The sequence below is a fragment of the Cyprinus carpio genome, chromosome A12, assembly GCF_018340385.1.
Source record: "Cyprinus carpio isolate SPL01 chromosome A12, ASM1834038v1, whole genome shotgun sequence".
Lineage (NCBI taxonomy): Eukaryota > Metazoa > Chordata > Actinopteri > Cypriniformes > Cyprinidae > Cyprinus > Cyprinus carpio.
The window spans coordinates 12,559,479-12,584,226 of NC_056583.1; the positions used below are offsets into that span (position 1 = coordinate 12,559,479).

Consider the following 24,748-nt stretch of genomic DNA (forward strand, 5'->3'; position numbering starts at 1 on the left):
ACCTGTAGTCCCATCAGATATTCATTAAAGAACATAAATAAGAGACACATAAGAGGCATGTTTTATTGCTGGATGATTTGTGAGACTTTGTTTGTTCATTTTTGAAAGAAAACTATCAAGGGCAGAAGGGATGGTCCAAAATGTTTCCTCCCTGTTGACATTGCCACTAATGTCACAATTCCAAGGAAGTTAATTATTTTGTTGCAGAATAAAATTAGAACATTTAGCACTTGCAGTTGCACCATTGTTATTTATCTCTTGACTTGTCCTTGTGGTCTTCAGCACACATTTTGCCCCATGTATGTATGTTTTAGTGCACATGTATTGTATACTACCTTGACAACCATTCCATAATGTAGGAAACAAAGGTAAACACTGGAGTTCACACAAATGCAATATTTCCTAGGATACAGGGTTAGGATTGCGTGAGTGAATGCCTCCTAAGTGAGCTAGGATTTCACTGCAAGGCTCTATCTTGACTCAAATATGTGAAGAGTGTGTCTGAAGCTCAGATCTTCTGTAGCGAATAATTACTGAGCTCAGACATGTGAACGACAGACTGATGAAACGTCTGTGCAAACAAATGTTCCCTCTAAACAGCTAGACATTTAACATGCATAGTAAACAACTTGTATGATGTTACATGATGTTCCACTTGTATAATCATGGCTCACAATATTTTGGTGAATCTCACAGAAAACAGGTCACAAAATCAACCCCAACAACAGAAGAAATAAACATTATTTTTTTTTTTTTTTTATGGTCGGCACTCTTTCACATCTAAACAGTTCTCCCCTCATTTCTTTATATAGAAATAAAGCAGTGCAACGTTGAATGTCAATGAACTTAATTGTCACTTAAAATGACACAATAATTTTCTTTTTTTCTTCATGTGAATTATTTACTCAACCATGACAATATAAACTTTTTATGCTTTACTCTATGTGTGCTCTGATTAACAGCTAATACAAAAATGCAGAATAAGACACTTTGCTCTTTTCCTCTGGAAAAGTGAATTTTCTATAGATTTTTTAAAAGAAAAAATGTTTAGCGCATCAAAAACTTTACCCATACCAACATAACTAGTTATCAATACACTTCTGGAAATGTTGACGCAATCATTTTTAATTTTCACTTTCCAGTGTAAGAAAAGAAGGAAGTTATTTGTAGGACGAGACAGATGTTAAGGCCACGGACAGGGCATTTCTCTTTTAACCACAGAGTTTGTGTCGTCATCCAAGACATCTAATCAAGGCACCATAAACAGTGTGTGTGTTTGGAGGTCACTGTTAAGCACAGGGGGATGTGTGCGGATGCTTATGCTGAACGATGCGGCCAACAAGCATGCAGTCTGTCAGACAGCCAGCAACATCTCTTCAGTTGTAACACCATAGCGTATGAATTAGAGAGAGAAAGAGAGAAGGAAAAGAGAGAACTTTAGATAGTTACCTAGGATGTTTTTTTGTTTGTGCATGTAAGCGCAAGATTGTGTGCAAGTGTTTGTGGTTGAGTCCTGACGCCCAATTGTGGCGTGTTAATCACAGCGTGCATGACTGTCTGTAAGCCTACGCGTCTGTCCAGTTAGCTTAAACACAGAGGAGGACGCACATACGAGCGCTGCACTCAACATACCCCGAACCTGATTTATGGCTCGGCTGCTATACGATGCTATAAAAATGTTTGGAGTGAGTGTTGCACTGACTGCAGTGTAATAAAACATCCACATTTAAGTGTCTTGTCTGGTCTGTTTCAGCTACATGCTGAATAAAATCCCAGTTTCTTATAAATACCACAACACTTCATACCACACAAATTTAGCACCAGGATAGTTGAATTTGTTTGTGCTTTTTTGTTTTAAAGAGCCGTATTACTTCCACGGTGTATGTATACTTAAACAGTTATGAACAGTGTTTTTTGCAATATCTGTGCAACATGTCTGACTACATATGCACCTTCTTAAAGAGATAGTTCACTAGCTCGCTACTCACCCTCACCCTTTTGTTACGAAAAGGCAGAATAAAAAAAGAATAAATCATTTATCATTACTGGTATTTATCTCTTGATTGTCCTTGTTTTCAGCACACCTTTTGTCTGTACTGTATGTCTTCAGTAAAACCTAGATAATCATCAGCTGAAACTCTCAAGTGCTATTGAATCAGAAACTGACTTGAGAAAGAAGATATTTTGAAGAATGTTGTAATGGTTTTTGTCAAAGGTCCAGAACAATATTTGATCCCATTAATTTTTATTGTATTGACAGAAAAACCCACAAGATCCTTTTTTGTGTTCGACAGATGAAAGAAAGTCATAGAGGTAAGTAAATCATGACAGGATTCTCATTTTTGGTTGAACTATTTCTTAAGGTGTATGTGTGTGTGAGTGTGAGTGTGTGTACTGTATGTGTTTCATCCTGGACCATAACAACCACAAACATTGGGGATGACACTCTTTGCCCCAAATTTCTTTAGTGCTTGATCAATATGCGTTTTTTCAATGACCAACTGTTAAACTTTATATTGGTGAAATAGTTCACCCCAAAAAATGAAAATTATTTCATCATTTAATCACCCTCAATGACTGACTTTCTTCTGATGAACACAAAATAAGATATTTTGAGAGATATTTTTACATGGCTGATTGTGTGTGCGAGCATGAGAGAGTGTCGTACCATCAGAGCAGGAGTCATGGCTGCTGACACTCAGTCTTTCCGCGTTGCCCTGGACGTATTTGTTGTAGAGTTTGATCCTAAGGGCCCAACTCAAATCAGGCTGCCTAACTGTGTTCTTCAGCCGCCGTCGAGCATTTGCAAACCAGTTAGACACCTGAGAAAAGAGGGAGTGTGTTGGAATGGTACTCGGGAATTATAAGGAATTATAAATGCTTAAAAAAGACACAAAAGATTGGTTTAACGTGTATCTTGAATTGACTCAGTTTTTCTCTCCTACTGGCTTCCATTCCTAGATGTGCTTTTGGATTAACAGACCCATAGACTGCTTTATTTATCGGAACAGTATGAAAACTAATAAAAATAGCAGGCTGATGCCACACACAGATATCCCAGGAACACTGTGAACGTAACAATACATTAAGTCTTCTTCAACTGAGACGATGACGACCTGGGTGCTTATTCTGGCCTCTGCCACTCTCACCTAATAATATTCCTTTTCCTCTGCCCGACGTCTGTCTTTTTGCAATAAAAACAATATTTAACCCAGCCTTCTCCATTTCACAGAAACCAGAAACCATTAGATGTTATACTAGGAAAACTTTTCATGCCTGATACACTTCAAGCCACTTATGACAGGCATTGTGCTTTAAAAATGTTATTCAAGCCCTGAGTTTCCTGAATTCTGCTTTATATAAAGTTATCAAAGAGCAAAATCCATTTTTTTCACTTTAAACAGGTCAATGGAGGCCAGTTTGTGAAGGAAGCATTGAGTATAATAGCATGTGGTAGCAAAATACTCTAGCAATGGAAAAAAATAGTCCAGGTGTATCTTAGGTACTAAAGACTGGGGAAGTTCAAGATTTGTTCAGTCACGTAAGATTATTTATTCACTGAAACTGAGCATAAGTTTTGTGTTTGCAAGTCTTTTTTTTCCATATTGCAGTGCAGTCTGCTCACATGGGTCCTTTTCATGAATATTAGAACCAGATTAAATGTGTAGGGTCATCCAGAATAGGATATTCAGGATGGCCCAATTCTTAACAAATTTAGAGAACATGTTTATGTCTTCATGTATATACAGAGACACAGACTGAGACAGATATGTACACACAAACTGACGCTCAGCACAGACTGGAAACCACATACTGTATGTGAAGAGTTAAACACAGGCCAGAATGTCTCTGAATTTTTAGATATATTGGCTAAACATTAAAAAAAGGAAACCTTCACTAGAGTAAATGTGAGTTGGTTGCAACGTGTTTGGAATGAACACCTGCATTTTCATCTCAGTGTAAAAGAAAACTGTCATTTTAATAATCCTTCTGTCAAGAACTAGTAGCTCTTGGTAACACATTTATGGAAAAGTTGTGGAAAATGAACTTACCTGCACAAGTGTCATTTGTGAGCCAAGTGCAAGAAGGATTTTCTCTGTTTTAGTGGGGTACGGATTGTCCCGGTGTTTGTAGAGCCACTGTTTCAAAGGCCGGGCCATGTCTTGCAGAGCTTGCCGTTTATGCCGTACCTTTCCTGGGTTCTGACGAGACCTGTGGAGAAAAACAAGCCAACAAAAGCCACATAAATCTCATGACAATCAAACAAGACTTACGAATGGGCACTCATGTGGAGAAATTCCATAGGATTGATTTATTACATATTTTCCACAGAGAGAAAAGTATTTTTAATTCTTTTAGGGGCTTTCTTGTTGCCTTATGTTTTATTGCAAGGAAATGTCAGGAAAATAATCTACAGTAAATAGCAATGTAAATTAGTAACAGAAAAATTAACAGAATAAATTAAAAAATGTATTATTAGTAGAAGTATCAACATCATCAATATAAAATAACAACCACCTTTATCTAAAAGTGACATGCAATAAGCAGACCAGTGACCTTGAGGTAAATGTTTATAACTTTTACATATTGAAAATATGAAAATACAAGCGACATTTAGAGAAAAACATGTAAAAGTGTTAGGCCTATGTTCAATTTTAAGAGATACTGTAAGGGTTAAATATTCTTACATGAGAGCATAATTAACACGCATGCTCTGTGAAACCAGCATCACGCTATTATTAACTCTCCCAATGAGGGATTTTCATTCAAAAGTTCACAGTCCAGCTGCAAAAAACAAAAACAGTGCACTGAAATAATTGCATGTAATCCAATATCTGCACAATGACACGTGCTATGTGCTGCATTGAATTGATTGAAAAAGAAAAATCTCTAGACTGTACTGAGAGGTAAGATGGTTTGCACAACAAATTATGTAGAAGTCACTTTTATTCTCAATTCATGTTATCACACTTAAGAATAAAGGTCTCTATAATGGTTCCTCTTTTATCAAGAACTCTTTTTAAATATAGCTAGGTTCTTCAGATCAGCGTATGGGTTTCAGTAGGTGGTTCTCCGAAGAACTAAAGTATAAAAAATGTGGAACTTTAAAATGTTCTCCTTTATAGCATTAGCATTAGTAAGTCAGCTTTTCTTCTAATTTGAACCTTTATTTCCAAGAGAGGACAGAAGCTGATTATTTAAACCTGTAGATGTCAGTATGGCGCTGTTATATCAGCTTGTTATCTTCCAAAAACCTGACTGCACATTTAACATATTTTCCCCAATGCTCCGAGGTTCATGTTCAGCAAATATTTTCCTTGTAACCCAGAACTGTATTATCAACCTAAAGAAGTTTTTTTCCCTCCCTGTTCTTGATATCGGCGACACACACCTCTGTATTTATATTAATAATTTTCATTAGCAGTGATATTCCCCTTGAGGCGAGCAGCGCAGCTATAGTGTTATCCTAATGGCTCCGCTTACTCGCGCAAACGGACCTTCAGTAAGCGCGAGCCAGACGGAGGATGTTTGCACAAGTTTTTCACAAGACATCACTTTCAGGTTCGGTGTTGCTGCGTATCGCAGTCGTATAATGAAGCACTGTGTTGTCTGCAAATAAAAACAGGTTGGGGTAAACAGCTTGGGGCGGCGAGGCTTAACGCGCTGGGGTCGGAGTGCAAATAAGGGATGACATGGTTTCTTCCTGCGCCCTCACTACAAAAATATTCGTGATTGACTGGACCACACATACAGTTGAAGGTAATGTTTATTTATTAGAAACAGACCTGGACGTGTTTTTAAATTTGCTACCGAACACGAATGACCTCGTGTACCCGAACGATAAGCCCCTGCTAATTCAGCACCATCGACAGCGACTTAATTGAATTGTGAATATTAATTTCCTGCAATTCTCTTTTTGAAACCTCAACGCAGATAAGGAGGCGAACAGGCTGTAAACTCAAACCATATGCTCTCTAACCACAACTGAGCGCAAATCTACGGAAAGAAAACACAAAGACTATGAAAAGTCAAACAGTTGGACGTGCCACTGCTTTTTCTCTGAAACTGAACAACTTGATTTCTATCTTAAATAAGGTTAAAGCATTAACAGCGTTAAAATGAACAGGTGATTTAAACAGGCTATCATTACATGCGGATTCCGTTTTTGTTCTGCATTGTATCTAATCAGAATAATTATTCCGTCATGAAAAATAAACGATGTGCAAAGTAGTTGTCATCAACTGTGCGAAAAAATTGAAACCTTTAAAACTTTAAAATGTGACAACCTGCAGTGATAAATACTTTATATTTTTAGACCATTTCGAGTGAGTTTACTGATGAAGGAAAAATCGAGTTAAATTGATGGAAACAAATATTTCACTTGAAATATGATGGAAATATTTTACAGTGCATCTGCTTTAATTTTGGAGTATTATAAATTTATTTATTTATTTATTTACGTAGGAAACATGTCCATGAACCTGCAGTAGCTACATTTTACAAAAGACCCCGAAGTTTCGGACATACCCGGATCTCCGGTGCCGGATAGCGGAGCTGTCTTTGATGACTGTGCTGCTGGCGAGCAGGTCCGGATGCTGTCCATCGATCACCTCTAAATAATTTCGACTGCTTCTTTCCACTTCATTCGCCTTCTCCTCGAATAAAACCTGGCTGCTTAACTTATTAAACACAATTGTGTTCATCTTTGGTATATTAGTCCTTATTTCCCCCAGTGTCCGCTGAAAGCGCTTTGGCCGCCGCGGGGATGTCCTACTCAACGGAGCCGCTGCGCCTTGTCAAAATCCTGCGAAACAGAAAAAGATGATAGGCCTGTTTGTGTTTACTGTCATCGGTGAGTTCTCCCAGACATACATTTCAGAAAAACTTCATTTTCAGTGGGTAAAGACTGTTTTAATGTCAGTGTAAAAATTCGTAAAGAAGATAATTTCAGTCAAAACAAATCCCTGAGCACTCATTAAGCGCTGAGTGGGTGCGAGAGAGGAGTATTTTTTACGGAACTGATGACTCTGATTTGATGAAACTTCTACATTTTATTCATGCAAACTTGCAAAACATCAAGTAGCCTATTCAGAATGAATGATTGGAGGTAACACACAAATAGATTTTTTTTTTATTATAGATAAGTTTTATCCTCGAGCTTCATTTTATGTGACAATTTTTATAACCGTAGTTAGCCTATCTATTTTTACATATTAATTTAGGACTACATTCTTATGGAGAGAGAAACAAATATTTATGAGGGGAAAAAAAAGACTTCAGTAGAGCGCGATGGAAATGAATCAAAAACTGTGACATCCCTGTCATATAGTTCAATGAATGTGACGCGACACGACTCACTGAGGAAAAATATTTACAAGTCATAACTGAAAACAGTTGTAAAATGTAGGCTGAATGAACGTACCTGAACGTAGCCCCGTTTGCGTCTCTCTGTAAAGTGTAATCCAGTTTCCAGTTTCCCATTCCCCTCTCACATGTTCTCCGCTCTAAGATCCTGTGCGCAAACCACACGAGCCGCTTTCGCCTCTGTGCTTTATTCAGGCGCGCCCGGGAACATGAATACACGAGTCGTCTCGTGTTTCCCAGCTAAGCGGCTCAGACGGCGAACATACAGTGATTGTTTTATGCCGGTTCCGCCGGCCTGCAGGGGGAGGCTACCGGGAGACGTCCAGTGCAACAGTGTATTCCCTTGTGTGGGTTCAGGTCTGGACCGCGTCCATCACCCGACTGCACGAGAGCTGTACAGAGTTACCAAAATCAGCCAGAGCTCGTGTCATTGGACGCAGCTGATCAGGAGCTTCACCTGAGTCTGATGTGCAAAACAGCCACAATTTTTACGTGAGATAAATGAATTGATAAATTGCAGTCGAATGGGGAAATAAGTCATTTAGATGTAGGCGTGGGAGAAAATACTTATAGGCTATGTTCAGAAGCACAATGCCTTAAAATAATTATAGAAGTGTTGTAACAGATATGTATTTATTTGTCTGTAACTCAGTGTTATTTTGAAACATGTTATACTGGTTCCATATCCTATTAGTCTACAAATTACTTTATAGGCTATATCCACTACTTACTTAAAATATGTAAATTAATATCAAGCAACACCCTGTTACATCATATATAGCCTACGTTTTGCTTAATGGGCCCTGATAAAGATAGGCTACTGATTTGTCTTAATTTAATCTAATTTCCATTTCATATCATACGTAATATCAAATCGCATGCTATCGTTTAACAATATATTTGGTTTCGTTCCCTGTAATAACGTGAGACCTTGCGGAAGTCTGGGTTCCTCTCGTTCACCAAGAACGCTTACCGCTGTAGGACAGAAAATCCCTCGAGACCTCATTTTGAGAGCAGAATCACTTCATTGAACAACTTAATTCTTTTCCAAACATGGTTACCGAGGTCTACAATTACTTCTATTCCAGTTCGCTTAAGAACCTCCATAAACCAATATATAAACAAATTAATTATATCAACGCCATCTGCGATGCTTTATCGGGAGACTGAGTAAACGCTGCTCGCGTGAGTTCCCTCACGAGCATCGATGTGATTCTGGTACCCTCTCATTTAACCAAATTACACGACTTACGCGTCGCATTAAATGCCATTGATTGTGTCTTTCGGGTTTATCCAGGGTAGTGTTTGGAGGTGAAGTGACTAAACTCGGAGGCACATTTGCGCTCCTCACGCCCCGTATAATTGGAGTGTTCCTTTTATTTGGGTGTATTTTTACCTATTTAATGAACAAACACTCCCGGACATCAGCCGGGTGACTCATTCCTCTCGTGAAGGCAGTTCATGGAGAGAAAAAGACAGTGCTGCTCGACCACTGGAATGATGTCTTTTCTCTTACCGTCTCTACCAGGAGCTTACCACATGTGGGTGCCCACAGGTTTACTCTAACAGTGGCATCTCCAGGGTAACCACATGCCCCTGGCCAGGTAGTCACACCACTTTGTGGTGTACTTCATTTTGTGGGATGCCCACTGCTGTGGTGTGGTCAGAGGGAGAGATAATGTGTGCTGTGAAGCTTTGCTGAAAGTGTAATGACCCTTAAATGCACTCCAGTAAACTGCTCTGGGTGTCTGCCAGACCAAGTGTCTTATTTAAGATCTAGTCAGGTTTATTTGTACCAAGTTGTCGCAAGGGAGCTCCATGGGTCATCAGTGGGCAAGGAAAAACTCGGGAGAGAACCAAAGAGCTTGCATGTTTGTCCTGGGAAAAGACCTGCTGATGGTACCTCTGACTACTGTACCTATACTTTGACAGTACACTCTTAAAAATGAAGGTTCTTTATTAGCATTAATGATTCTATGAACACCCACCCTTTAACATCCATGGAAACTTTCCTTTGCACAAAACAATCTATTTACAGAAAATGGGTTCTGGATTAAAACGTTGTGAACATTAAGAAAAAATGGTTCTTTTGATGAACTGTTCATTGTATGGTTCTTTGCGGAACCCAGAATTGTTCTACTCTGGAATCACTGCGAAACCCCCTTTTGGAACCTTTATTTTAAAATTAAAGTGGCAGGTTGGCTTGCAAAGAGAAAATCTGACAGAAAATCTTTGACTAAACTTGTGAGTAATGAACCCAAGTGTTCTTCATTACTATTTTATTTCCTTTTCTGCTGGAGCAACATATTTGTGTTTTATTTGCCGAGTTGCCGCAACAGCATCTGCATAAAACAACAATTAAGTGTTTATGAAGAACAAACCCAAACCACACTTACAGCATAGACACACGTTTGATGGCAAACCAAGATGTTTTATTCAACTAAATACCACACCGCTGGAGCTTTCAGGATGTGTTCGGGCTAGACGAAATCCAACCATGTTTCTCACTGTTTCCAACATGGCGACCCGAAGAGTAATGGAACTGCTCTAAATTAAACGCAGGTAGTTATTTTGCCGTAGTTGTAATTTCCTGACATTACCTCGGTGTCAACATGTCTTCTCATTAAAATCTCAGATCCCTTTTGTGGTATCATTAATACAGTCTATCCCTCATTTAAACTAGCATTTTCACACCAGCCATGAGCCTTAAATAGTAGTTGAGCAGCCACTGAAGGTTGTGCTGTTTGGGCCACTTAAAAAAAGCCACAGACAAGATTTGTTAAAATCATTGGGCCTTGTGGAAAATATAAACTGTTGAACAATTACACCCATTAGAGATTGTTAAAAGTGATTCAATCGGTGTTTTTCAAATTACCTTAAACATTTAAAGCACCAGCCACAGTATGTATACTCTCAGCAGCTTTTCCACACATACTTACGGCCATTACAGTGTCCAGTCTGAATGGCACTAGTGTCTTTAAATCTGGCAAACACAATGTCTTGAAGAATAATTGTGTGGTGAGCTACTGGTTCCTTTTTTCCCACCTCGCCTTTCTATCTCAAGCAGCATTTTTCTTTTAAAGATGGTTTCCTAAAATACATCAATGCCTGTGAAGTATGCGTGTCGTGTTTTGTTTAGTAATCTACTGGGTCGCCTGGCTCTGTGTTTTGGCATGCTGTTATCTTTTCAGTTTGCATTGTTTTTAGAGGTAATACGGTTCCTTTTTTGAAGTGGCTGCTTATTCGTGCGGTTGGTGTATCGAGGTTGGACGCTTCGTGACCTCATATTAACAATCTTTTGTGCATGCTGACAGCGCAGGGTTTATTTTAGATTTCAGGAGAACAAAGGAACTTCAATATAACATTACATGGAGCACATTTAGACATGCTGCCATTATGTGATTTACAGATAGCATTATAAACAACTAGCAGCAATACATCAAATACATACAAACCATAAAAGATTGTGGCACATAAGGATGATTGGCAGCAGTTTGATATATCTGGTCCGATCAGTTACCACCACCTTCTCCTGCTGTGTAAAAATCCAAAGCAAAAAGCTCCCATTACACAGTCTCGAACACACTATATGAGCAGAAAAAAAAACAATCTGATAATCATCAGCAGTTGGCCTGCTGCTGTACTCCCTCTGTCTGTATTTTCCGTCTCGGTCTCAACCTCCTCTCTCTTTCTCTCACCCATGATGGGTGCTGAGAGCTTGATGAACACATCCTGATGAAAAGTTAAGGATAATATCGTTCTTGGTCCAAAGCCACAAGCCTCCCAGGCAGGTTTAGAACCCAGGAAGGTAAACGTCTGTGCTGCTCTAGGCCTTATATATGTCTGTGTTTGATGTGTGTGTGGGAGGTAGGTAAGGTATACCTAGTATATACACTTATATCAGGTTGCTATCATATTGTCTTATCAGACTCATTCACTAGTGTAATTTTTAAATAATATAATATGAATAATTGACGATGGGCCGTTGAATTATTAGAATATAATGCACACCCGAGGTGGTGATGGCCACGTGCTATCCACAAATTCTCTCCCGTGGTATCATGGGATAGTTAAGTGACCACTGGATGTGCACTTTAGAAACTTGCTAGAATCATCCGGGGACGTTTTGCCTACAACTCTTTAACATACTATTTTTTTTTTTTTTTTTTTTTTTTTCCGTACTGTATATTAAGTAAGTATGCATATTTGGATGCAGACACTGTCTTTATGAGTGAGTAACTCAATCATTAAGTTTGAGCAAATACAGTTGTGAGTGATATTCATGATCCCAAAGGTCTCCCGGCATTAGCAAGACAAGACAAGTAATTGACAATATGCAATTTAGCGGAGATAAGACGTCAACAAAAATAAGTATATATATATATATTTTTTCATTTAACACTGTTAAACAGATGAAAACAATTAACACTTTTAACACATTTTTAAGAAAAAATCACTCACGCGCAACCACACTTTTTAGTTCTAATTGTCAAAGTTTATAAAAATGCTTGAATAATGATGACGTTCTTTAAAACTGCCTTATTTTGAAGAGAGGCTAATGAGATTTATCACCACCTGTAGACATTTTCAGGTAATTCCTATGCCCCTGGTTGATAGCATACTACAGGTGAGTTTTCCTATTATAATAAATCTGTGTACTCCATAAAGTATGTTACTGTAAGCCTTATCCATAGCATGTCAGCACCAATACAGTCTTTATTAAAGTCGCTGAGCTCTTTATAGGGGACAGGTCTGAAAGCCGACCCAGACACTGTGGTATTTGCACACTCATTTCTCTGTTTATTTATTGTTAGGCCAGCTAGTTATTTACACTTTATGGATGGGAACGTCAGAATTCATTTGAGGCAGTTAAACCATTTAAGAGAAAAAAAGACAGAGGGAGGGAACTGGAGCAATAAGGAGAGAGTGAGCGAGCAAACCAAAACCATCTAGTTATGCAAAGGCATTACAATACATATTTAACCTTTGAGAGCGTATTACATATTGAAGGTTTGTGTCCACAAAAGAATGGAAACCTAACACTGTGTTGCAAAGTACTGAGCAAGCAAACTAGTATGTGTATGTGCATAAAACAAAAAAAAAATCTAAAAAGCTTGTTATTTAAGCATGGAGAACTTCAAGTAACTTCATGCATCAAGTAAGCATGCACTTCCCAAGTATTCTAGCGGCCATGATGCTCTGCTCCCAATTTCACTTTATATTAAAGCACATCCCTCCTGTCCTCTTGAGGGAAGGCAAAGCCACTTCTGATATTTGGAATAAAATTTTACTAGTCATTAGTTTCTTTATGAAATATTCTAACCCACTGCCTAGGGAGCTGCGGGAACCCTCCATTTCAAACAGACGCGTTTCATTTTCACAAAAACAGCACGTGCACGCACATGCATTACATCTCTCCATCCCACCACGACCTTAAGTAAACACACCGAATTATGATTTTATACAAATGAGACTGCATTCAATGTAATTCAATCAAAATCTAATAAGGAAACGGTTCCTGATTGTTGTGATGAGGTCAGATTTCTCGGTGAGGGCATGACTGCAACATTTCTCAGCGTATTTCCCTCCCCACTGACTTCCAGATATAAAGGGCTCAACTGATAGTGTTTGTTTTGTGTTTTTTTGTTTGTGTGTGTGTGTGTGTGTGTGGTGACCAAACCCCTCATTAGCTTTGAAAAATATCCTTGATCAAATAACAGATCCACAAGACGTTTGCTTAAGTGAAGAAACAACAGCATTCTTTTAAAGCGCTTTCAAAACTTTGAGATCCATTGTGGCTCTCATTTAAGATCTCAGGGAGCTATCATCATTTTAAAAAACAAAGGTATGGCTGGATAAGAAGTGAACTGAGGTTTTAACAGGCTGAGGTGGTGCGGTTGAGAACGGTCTGCACTTTTAAGCTGACAGGGCAGGAAGAAAGACGCTAGAGCACTAATTCTCAACCCAATGACTTAAACATGTCTTCTGTCCTCAACTCACCATCCCTTAAATTCCTGTGCTTCAGTCAAACATGCAACATTTGTTTAATGATGTTAGTTAGGCATGTCTTACTAGTCATCAACCTCAGAGAGAGAAACAGAGAGAGACAAAGATGGATGAAGAGGGGAAGTAAAAAAGAAGGGTAGCGGTTGTAACATCTGCACTGGTTGGGTTTAGAAAGGCTTTATTTATTTTCGCTGATCAAAGTCGTATACTCCGAAGTCAATGATTCTGATTTAGAGTCTCTTGGTTTATAGTCTGTTGAAGTAAACTGCACTTAGCCATACATGATAGACTCAACACAGGAGAATCAAGTATGACAAATGTGGAGCCACAGGAAATCAGCTGTAATCAAGTGCGATATTGATTCAACATTCAAGTATTCAGTTCCGTTTGTCTCCTATTTCGCATATTTAAATAATGTAGAAAACTGCAAATGTGATTTCTGAGACTGTTCAGAGACATTGCACATCAAATGTTCAGAGACATTACACTGGGTAGTTGGTTATCATCACAAGTGTTTTAGGCGGGTATAATAAAACTTAATTTAAGCTTTCAATGTAATAATTACTGCAATGCCTTCAGATCCAATTATATGATTTCGAATTTGTTTTGAATTAATTTCCACACTTTCTGTAGCTCATGGAAACATGAATTTAAAACAAGCACTGGACATCACAAGGCTAAAACAGCACCACAGTTTGCGAACCAGACACTCTTCTCTATAGTCCTTCAAAGAAACACGATGTACTGCGACAGATTACCTAGTGTGCACTGATATTGTTTGATCGGCAAAAGTAATTTTCACAAAAAGCTAATAATGAATGTTTAATTTATTTAATATTATATCTTTTTTTTTTAGCTTAAAAACTGTGAAATTCGCTAAAAGACGGCAGCTTTGGGGCACTATTCATTTTATACCTACAATAACTGCAGGACATATTTATCAAATTGCAAAAATATTATTATTATTATAAAATATTTTATTATAATTTTATAATAATATATAAATGTATTTGTTATATTTATAATTATACACAAAATCATATTTACTCATAGTGCAGAAGGGACATGCTAATGCATTGTCCCAAGTTCTCCAAGCATTCACGTTACCGTTGACTGAATTTATGAGCTATTTTTTTCACATTAATGGGACTGTCTTTGTCTGGTTGAAACCATGTGTGAGAATGTGTTTTCTTTAAATGTTTGTGTACGTGCTCTTCACAAGGTCTGAATAACTATTGTGTCCATGTGCATGTGAAACCATCTGAGAAAGAAAGAAAGAAGAAAGAGAGAGGAAGAAAATATGGTAAGTGCTTCTGCTTTAATCAGTAAGCAGTCTTCAATTACAGGGTTGCATGAACTTTTTAAACAAAAGTCACATCACCAGATGTGCCTGTTACTCAGACGTGTGGACAACAGTACCTGTTGCATTCATGAATGCTCTAAACCACTTCAGAGAATGCAAACTGTGGAACATTTGGCGTGTACACACATAGGAGAAGAAAGCGTTTATTGTTATTGTTAAATTAGATGCTGCAATGAGGAAATTGACGGATAAAAAGCTGAAACAAGGGTGAGCCAGGGTTGTAGACTCCAACGAATGAATTAATGACATGTTTAGCTTTGGCTAAATGCTTCCTTTTATTAAATAAACACACATCGGTCAAAACAGCTGATCACTCATTGAGTGGGTAAAGTAACTCATTTGTTGCCCACTGCGGGTGAGACTGAAAGGAAGATGTGGTCATTTTTACCCATTTTTAGCTTTGTCATTGGCCAGCGCCAAGCATCGAATGTTTGCCACACAGCTGGCTGCCGCCTCCTGTAGAATCGCATCCGTGGATCCGATCATGATGAGCAGGAGCTGCAAAGGGGAGGAACATGTCAGAAACAGCCATCACAACATGAAATGATAACGCTGGCCAACATTCTCCTTTCAGTAGACAGAACGAAAACCGCACAGCTACAATAACAGTCATTCACGAAGGCCTTTGACAGCAGTTATTTCCTGGGGCTTGAAGGAGACATCTAATTGGTTATTAAGCTATAAATGCAACTGTTTGCACACTGCAGATTTTTGCCAGAGGAGTTTAAGGCTCCTGGGGCCCAATGCCTACTGGATGGCAGCAGTCCTGCGCCGGCTCATTAACTCACATATCGGTGTGTTTAGTTGCACTGAGAGAGCAAGATAAGAGGTAGAACGTGAGAATATGGCACAGAGTTTGTGTGTGAGTGAGTTTATTAGCGGAATTATGTTTTTGTTACTGTAATGAATAGATTGAGTAATTGTTTATAAATTCTCCTCTTGTCCATAAAGCATGGACTGCTGTAGAGCCCTTAACATTTAGCCATGTACTAAACCACAATTTGGCAGCGCCCTCCATCAGATCAAAGGTCATATCAGATCCCTCCACTTCAGCTTTGTGTAACCCGCTTCTTTTGATCCATTCTCTCAACAACAGGCTCTCTGACTCTAAAAAAGACCACTTTCTGGAACATTCTGACTATATATTAAAAACTTTGTACAACGAGAGTTACTTATTATACTGTCACACAAAGTGAACCTAAGGGCTAGAGTTTGAGCCAATGCCACACTGTGGTTAAGTTATTCAACATAGCCTCGTGGTTAGTGCATCGACATATAGGGCAACTGTGCTCACGGCGACCCGAGTTCGATTCCCCTCTCGAGGTCCTTTGCAGATCCCACTACCCTCTCTCCTCCCAGTAATTTCCTGTCATCTCTCTACTGTCTCCTATCTGAATAAAAAGGCATAAAAAAGCCATAAAAACAAAACAAGACAAAAAAATAAGTTATACAACATAGTACAATACAGTTATATTTCTGTCAAGGGAGAGAGAGAAAGACAAACAAACAAACAAACCATGGGCAAACACACTGGCACAATTGGCAGTCTACATCTGTTTGGACAGTGTGTGTCCCTCACTGCAGTACCAATAGGAGGTCATTCATTGAGCTTCATCCAGTTTATGCCAGCACATTTAAGAAGTTTTACTTTATCATGCAGGCCATGGTCAAACTCTCAAGAACCATGGATCTTTTTGACTCTGAATGCTTAAAGGTAGGATAGAAGAGTATGTTGTCAACAAATATACTCAAATTTATAACTACATTAAAGAGTCAACTCAAAATTCTGTCCCAATGTTTACCATACAGTATATAATATGGTCTTTTAATAGATGGACAAATATGATGAGAGAATATAGTTCTTTGTGTTCTGAAGATCAGCAAATCTTATGGGTTTGGAATGACATGGGGGTGGGCAAATGATGACAGAATTTTTGTTGGGAGAGCATTAGATGACAATACTCAATATGGGCTGAAAGTAAAAAAATATCTCTAATATTGGCTGGTAATGTTTTGTACCAATATAATGTACATCCTTAAAAAAAACCTTTCTAAAACTGCCAGTGCTTGTGGAGTTGAGATCATGGCTGAAATGTCACTGTCAGTATAATGTTTGTTACTGTAAGGCTAAGTTTGAACTCTTTTCATGTTATACACAAATGCACCAAGTTTATAGACAACATTAGGCAAAGGCACAGAGAGGCAAGACATTCCCAAAATTCCTTGCTAAAAGTTAAATAATAAGAATAAACAGATGGAAAGACTAATGTTCTCTCTCTAAGCTCCATCAGATTCCTGAACTGAACTGACATGCACAAAAATTGAGAAAACAACAGCTTCGATAGCATCTCTCCTCTTCTAGAGTCTTTATTTGTTTAAATTGCTTCCAGGTTTTTCACATAATTTTAGCAGTCTATCTCCAGCTCATGAATGACTCAGTTTTCATATTCAGCTGGATTTTCCATTTTTAAAATAGATCCCAAAACACCTCGAAGAGGCGAACGGATGCAAACACGAGGCTGCAGCGACATGCCAGCACGATCAAACAAGCTGCTTTTGTGAGCAGTCAGAGGATGCCTGCGACAGGGTCAGCCTCCGTTTGCCAGAGCTCATAGAGTGTTATTCAGCCGTGGCCAAACAGGGGCTCCTAGGGCCTGGAGCGGAGCCTCAGATAAGCATTGCTCTCTGTCTACCCCTGCATCTCTCAACTCTCCCAGCTGGTTCCTGAACAGACTATAATACCCCACTTGTTAAATACTCCCAAACCACAGTAACATGATAACTTGCCTTATGTTTGAAAAATGAATGAGAGCCTCTAAGACTTTCTTCTGTCTTATACACCGCAAGAACCTGACCTCCGGGAAGGTAGAGCGAAAACATGTTTTCCCAGGCTTCTCTTTCAGCACAAGCACATGTACATAAGTTCTCACACATGTACGCACGCTTGCGCACACATGCCATGTCACGCATGTAGGTGTTGTGGTGTTAAGTGCAGCAGCGGTAAGCTGCCGTTTCCTGAGGAGAGGGTTTAAATCTCAGCAAAAGCCCCCATCCACCCACCTCCCCTTGTTCTCATCCTCTACCCTCACAATTCTTTACCTCTATACTACATATACCCGTTTCCTTCTCCATTCATTGATCTACTAGAAAGGCACCAGGCCCAGGCGGTGTAACATCAGCCCGTCTGAAAACCTGCACCGACCAGATGGCCCCCATCTTCACACAGATCTTCAACAGATCACTGGAACTATGCAAAGTCCCCTCATGCTTCAAACGCTCCACCATCATCCCAGTCACAAAGAAACCCAAAATTACTGGACTTAATGACTACAGACCTGTGGCTCTTACGTCTGTGGCCATGAAATCATTTGAAAGACTGGTTTTGGGTTATCTGAAGGACATCACTGGACCCTTACTGGACCCCCGGCAGTTTGCCTACAGAGCAAACAGGTCTGTGGATGATACAGTCAACATGGGACTGCACACTACATCCTGCAACATCTAGACAGACCAGGGACTTATGTGAGGATCCTGTTTGTGGACTTTAGAATGGCTTTTAACACTGTCATACCCAACGTCCTCCTGCCGAAATTAACTCAGCTCTCTGTGCCCACCTACATCTGTCAGTGGATCAACAGATTCTTGACAGACAGGCAGCAGCTAGTAAAGCTGGGAAAATACACATCCAGCACCCGTACGATCAGCACTGGCACCCCCCAGGGTTGTGTCCTCGCCCCACTGCTCTTCTCTCTCTACACCAGTGACAGCACCTCTAAAGACCCCTCTGTCAAGCTCCTGAAGTTTGCAGATGACACCACACTCATCGGCCTCATTCAGGACGGTGACGAGTCTGCTTACAGACAGGAGGTTAAAGAGCTGGCTGCCTGGTGCAGTCTTAACCTGCCACAGGAGCTGCTGAAACATTTCTACTCCACCATAACTGAATCCGTCCTCTGCACTTCTACAACTGTCTGGTTCAGCTAAGCTACCAAATCTGACCTCATAAGTCAGTGACAGTGGATAGTCCGGACTGCTGAGCGAATCACTGTTACAACCCTCCCTACCCTTCAAGAACTGTACTCATCCAGATTGAGCAAAAGGGCTAGCAAAATCACTCTGGACCCCTCACACCCAGCACACTCCGTCTTTGAACTGTCGCCATCTGGTCGATGTTACAGAGCACTGCGCACCAGAATGGCCAGGCACAGGAACAGTTTCTTCTCTAAGGCAATCCATCTCATGGACATTTAACAATAAACGTGGAACAACACAATTATTCATTATTTAACACACATACTTATTTACATTTCAAATTTGCACATATACCTGTACATACATATTTGTCTATATAACATATTGTGTTTTTGCTATTTTGTACATTGTTTATTTTGTATATTATTATTTTTATAAACATACCTGGCAATAAAGCTCATTTTGATTCTGGTTTTGAATCTAAATTGCCTATTGAACTGTTCTTGTGAGCTTCACACAAAAACACACAACACTGTTAATTTGTCAGATTCACAACAAATTACTTGTATGAACTGGAGATTTTTAGTGGATCAAAAACCAATGTCCCTCATGCTATTTTTGTGTTTGAATTAAAAAGTGTGTCCAGTTTAGTCTGATCATCAAAAGAAACTACTCTAATCAGCAGTTTCTTTTAAATTTCAAAAAGACAAGTTACCTGTTTGAATCAGTCTGAAAAAGTGTTATGCTAGAATCACTTATATACTATTATAGTATTTAATATTTTGAATTATTTAATGTTTTCATTGTTATATTAGTTTATTAGTTCAATAGTAATTCTGTTGAGTGTTTTTTTATTTATTGTTAGTTTTTTAATATATCCATTTTATCTGAGCTTTCGGGTTGAAATTATTATATTAGTCTATTCGTTTAATCTTTGTTTTATTATTTTCCAGGCTCTCCCTCCTGTTTTTTAATTCTTATGCCTCAATAAACATGCTAAGAAAAAAAACAGTCCTTAAGGCTTTTTTATATATGTAATCCACACATATTTCTTAAACCTTTTTCTACTCTCACACCTGAGATACCCTGCATTCCTCACCTCAGATGAAACAGAGGGTCGAGTCATGCTGTTTCAAGACATAAAACACTCCAAACTTCAGACACATGCTACAGTAGCCAGATCAGAGAGCTCAGCGAGAGAGAGAGAGAAAGAGAGACTGGAGAAAGACTGAATAGCCCGAGTGTGTATAAGGACGTCATCTGCTTGCCATATACACAGCAGCTTCAACCAGCTACACACAGACCATGACTACAATGAAACGTATGGAATATTTCTACAGGTCAAGGCTAAATCATGCTCTTTTTACATCTCTCCTTCATACTTTGCTCATATAAGCACATTTGCACGCATGCTGGTTTGTTCTGAACACATAAACAGGACAGGAGGGAAAACAGAAGCAACATCAGAAGACTTTCACACATGACAAGCGCAGGCTCACAGTCCACAAAAAAATACAGTATAAGCCACACAAAACATACCAGGATCTGGCAACTCGCACCAGCTGGAATCCTCTCAGATGAAAATGGCTGATAATTACAGTTCGTATTTTGTAATTTGTCTGGCAAAGGTATTTTTGACTATGAAAGGAGTTCTTTAATAGAAAAATCTGGCTAAAGCTGTCTGCAAGGATTTATGTTTTCAACAAACAATCTGCAAAGCTGTGGCGGTGTGCTGGAGGGAAAGAGAGACTGGATGAAAAGAGATTTCTGAGCATCAGACACAACGAGGCACATCCGAATAAAAGCTGTGAGATACTGAGCGTACATGTCAAATCAAACGAAGTGTGTGTTTAAATACCTCAGGCTACAGGACGGACAGCATGTTGAATGGTGTTCATAGAAAATGTGTCTGTGTCTTTCAGAGATCAGCAACCCCAGCCATAGTAGTTCCCAAGTGGGCTGAACTTTCATACGTCTGTTTTTTAAGGTGTAGCACACTTGTAAAATCATAAAAGGCTTTTGTTTCAGAACCAATTTAAAATGCTCTTTGATATGAAATATTCAAATGGAATATTAAAAGTTGTTTTTTGAGTTTAAATAAACTGTGTAAAAAGGCAGAATTTGGAGAGAGGGTGCAGAGACCATCTCTAATGTATTTTCCAGTGTAAAATACTTTCTTCTCAATGCTTAATTTCCCCTGCTCAAGCTTGGGGGACTGAGTCCTACACCATTAAAAATGTTGAGCTGCAAAGTTACAGACAGAACATAAGTCTGAGAGGGCACAGCACGCAAAGCGGGAAAGGGAGAGAGAGCGGAGGAAATCATTACAGCTCTAAGCTGTTGGGCGTAAAAGAGCTTCTGACTCTGAAATACGATTGCAATAATAGCAAGAGGCAGACTTGAGTTTTACACCCCTTAATAAATTAGACTGCAGCAAAGACATCGTTCCCTGATAAACTGTCTCTCGAAAGCCATTTACAATGGTAGGAAATATTGTTTTAACACGTCTACTGTCACAAAAGCCTATATATCATTTTAAATGACAGTTGTGTTTGTCCAGGTGGAGGCAGCAAATATGTCAGTGAGAATAAGTTAAAGATGTAATGAGGGCGCAATAGAAGGCTGGATAGCGCAACACATGCAGACACAAGCATTCACACAGACACAACACACAGCTGTCCAGTTTTTATCATTGCTTAAACCAGGCAAAAAAAAAAAAAAACCCTTTGCCTTAACTTTTGCAAATTGGACATTACTCTTTTGGAACATCCCAAGTTCAGTCCAGCCTCCAATTATGGGCTGAGCTGAACCACATTCACTGCACCAGCAGATCATACTACAGCACACCATATTAAAGGAACATGGGAAAAAATATTTGGCTGCAACACGACAACCACTCTCATAATTTATATCCAGTTGTTATTGGGGGTGTGGGGGAAGCTTTTTAACTGTATGTACGAGCTCTTAAACAGTTTTCTCATGTGAAAATCTCATTGGGAAAGTAAAATGTGGTTAAATTTGAATACTGGCAAAACAAGTTTTTTTCTTCCTAAACTGAATTAAAGTGTACATGGCAGAAATAACATGTCATACATGTTTTATTGAACAATACATAGTTCACTAGTGTTACCTGCGAGCACAGTCATCAGGTAGAGAGTATCTTGAGTCTATGTTTAGCCCAGTCTGAGTAGGATGCTGGTTAAGTTTATAAAAGACATCTTAGACTTTCAGTGTCAGAAAAAAGGTAAAATATGTCTCTTTAAGGGTAATGCCCCAGGGACAAGCTGTTGTACCCGTAAAGGTACAATTTTTGCACATTTTTTTTTCTGAGAATGGAATAGTTTGTTTAAAGGCTATGCTAATCACTAGGTGACATTATAGAGTTCAATAATAAAATACATTCTTTGGAGCTTCTGCAGTCTAGACCTGTAACTCTAACAACCAAATCTTGAAATGCTTGATTTCTGGCATTAGGAGTTTTCCCTAAATAACCCTACAATAAAACCTACATCACACATAACACATAAATCCTTTTAGTTACTTGTAAATTGAGCAATTATTACGGAAAGTTTTAAAGACCATGTAAGGCAGTGTTGTCTAACATAGAGTGTATCTTTTGATTTGAGCAGCATATTGATTGGATTCCAGAACCTGCCACTCAGAAAGTATCCCAGCAGTGTTCTGTCACCCCAGACCAAAGTCATGCCACAGTCACATTCTGCTCCTTCTTCCCAGCAGCTTGCTGAGCAACTGTTCCCTGCGCAACAGCCTTTCAATGCTCAGCAGCCCTGGCATGCTAGGGCACAGGGGATAACTGGGGGGTGGCGGAGAGAAGCTCAGTATACACTGCTGTTTGCTCTACTGAATTCTCATGACAGTTAGAAAATGTCTTAACTTCCGCCCCCCCAAACCATCAACCCCTCCCCTCTTCAAAAAAAAAAGAAAAGAAACCATGCATTGTTTTACTGCCCTCATTGCTCAATTTTTTTTTGAAATACATAAATTCAAAGCTTATTAGTGATGTTTTAACATGTTGCAAGCTGCGGTGTGCCAACACTGCTTGTACTTTGGAGAAAGTTGGAAAAGTTTTATCAGCTAGCAATGCAAAAAAAAGGTGACTGGTATGCAAATATCTAAAACTAACATGCAGTCCAATCAGTACCTTGACCACTCCGTTTTCGTGCATTGTGATGCAGTTGTTAGGGTCTTTAGACAGCTCAAACAGAGCCCGGGCTGTCGCTTGGTGCACCAAAGGGTCTTTTGAGTGAAGGTAGTGCACCAGTGGGGCTACAGCTCCAGCTTCCCCAAATGATACACAATTACTCCCCCACATACAGCAGCAGGCGATGGCTTCTGCCAGGTATCGCCGTAACTTATCGTCCACCTGTACAATCATACAAAGAAAGGGGGACAGAGAAAACCTAAATGAATAGAATAGATATTATGGTTACAATTGAAAGTATATTTATAGCCAGTGTACCCTCTCAATTTTTTTCTTGCTGAGCAAAACCTTTCTCTATTGGGAGGACATTTCGGCCACCTGAGCAAAAACATTCTATATACCAGACCTGTACAGCACGCACACAAAAAAGTGTGTAACTTTTTACTTTAATGTGCCATTTATATTTGATCCAACCCTTGATGTAACTAAATGATGCACATTTTAGGTTTCCTGAGAAAAAGTTTTTACAGTGCTGTTACAAAGAAATTCTATTAAAACATATCTCACACAGAACAGTTCAATTATTTATAATATAACAAAATGTCATATAAAATGTGAACGTGAATTCTTTTACAGTTATCTAAAACATCCCCATGTAGTAGATTATGCACACTGCTACACTGGTCTCTAGTTTTGTTACCATTTTGTGCCCATCATCCACTATTTCCACCACTTAATCAAGCCACTCTTCTTTAAATCATGATGAGGTTTTATTTCACGTCACTGCGTTTGCGTTGGTTCTCATGTTGAGCTGTTTCATCCGCAACCATTGCAGTATTCAACTTATTTGGCGAACATCATTCCTGTAAACCGCATTCACCTGTTCTAACTCTATATAGCGACACCAACTCTTAAGTGGTTTGCCCAAGCATTGCAATTATTTCACAATCAAATGGCTTTCCCAACTCATTTTTGCGGCTGTCCTGTTTGCGGCATATTATTTCTTTTGTGCAGCCGTGCATACGCGCAGCTTAGAGGGAACATTGGTTATAATGCATTTTCAGTAACAGAAAAATACTTTAATATTATGAGGTATCTGTACTGTTTGCTTGGCTTATGTTAGAATAACAAAAATGCCTCTAAGAGGCTTACTGTGAAATGACTAATAGGAAAATCTCAGAGAAGTAAATTTGTCGATATGAAACATGGCTAGATCAGCACTCACAGTGTTGGTGAGATTGGCCAGCATGGGAACCACACCATGGTCTGAAATAACTGCCAGGTTCTCCACATCCTTGGCAATTTTGGCGATGGCTGCACAAACACTGGCCAGCACGTCTTTATTCTGTGATTTTAGCAAGTTAACAATGAGCTCCAAACCACCCACAAAGGAACGCACCATTTCTCCAGCATCCTAAACACAGAGAAAACAAAAAAATGTCATGAATTGTGAAAATGTTCATTTTTGAGTTTTATCATGTGTTAAATCATTCACTAAACTACTGAGAAAAGACACATTTCTCTTATGATACTTGGAGACACTCCAGCATGTTTTGGGATGAGACACAGACTGTGAGATTCAGCAAGTCTGTACTCATTCTGTCACTATGAAACCTGTACGTCAAACTCAATTAGTCCACACTACCTAGAGAATATACTCACCTCAGAGAGGAAATATGGCTGAAAAAAAGAGCATTTGTTATTTTTCCCTTAGTCTATGTGTGTGAGTGTGTGTGTGTGTGTAAAGCAGAGCTGGTTTTAGGCTTGGTGGCACCATGCTGGAGGACGTGTTTTCTCCCGATAGCCCCAGGTCACATGAAAGCTCATGCCAAAGTAGAGGGCCAATCGCAGTAGAACAGTGGGCATTAAAAACACACATG

The 24,748-nt window shown here is 39.2% G+C and overlaps 2 protein-coding genes across 6 annotated transcripts in view; both read right to left on the minus strand.

Annotated features, from left to right (window-relative positions):
- Nucleotides 1-8,431, minus strand: part of mkxa (mohawk homeobox a) — a 28,128-nt gene extending 19,697 nt beyond the window's left edge. Inside the window, exons 1-5 of one of the 4 annotated variants that reach the window (XM_042767596.1) lie at nucleotides 8,339-8,431; nucleotides 7,424-7,757; nucleotides 6,529-6,805; nucleotides 4,053-4,212; nucleotides 2,669-2,822 (exon numbers count right to left, since the gene is read on the minus strand). In XM_042767596.1, coding sequence (XP_042623530.1) covers nucleotides 2,669-2,822; nucleotides 4,053-4,212; nucleotides 6,529-6,704 — 490 coding nt within the window. In that variant the 5' untranslated portion in view covers nucleotides 6,705-6,805; nucleotides 7,424-7,757; nucleotides 8,339-8,431. Of the gene's footprint in view, nucleotides 1-2,668; nucleotides 2,823-4,052; nucleotides 4,213-6,528; nucleotides 6,806-7,423; nucleotides 7,827-8,338 lie in introns of those variants that run through there. The other 3 variants (XM_042767598.1, XM_042767595.1, XM_042767597.1) reach the window with 3 other exon arrangements.
- Nucleotides 8,432-14,990: 6,559 nt separating this feature from the next.
- LOC109109095 (outer dynein arm-docking complex subunit 2-like) overlaps nucleotides 14,991-24,748 on the minus strand; it is a 54,536-nt gene continuing 44,778 nt past the window's right edge. For both annotated transcript variants that reach the window (XM_042767599.1, XM_019122215.2), the window contains exons 18-20: nucleotides 24,094-24,282; nucleotides 22,869-23,090; nucleotides 14,991-15,232 (exon numbers count right to left, since the gene is read on the minus strand). In XM_042767599.1, the coding sequence (XP_042623533.1) occupies nucleotides 15,119-15,232; nucleotides 22,869-23,090; nucleotides 24,094-24,282 (525 nt within the window). In that variant the 3' untranslated portion in view covers nucleotides 14,991-15,118. The remainder of the gene's footprint in view (nucleotides 15,233-22,868; nucleotides 23,091-24,093; nucleotides 24,283-24,748) is intronic.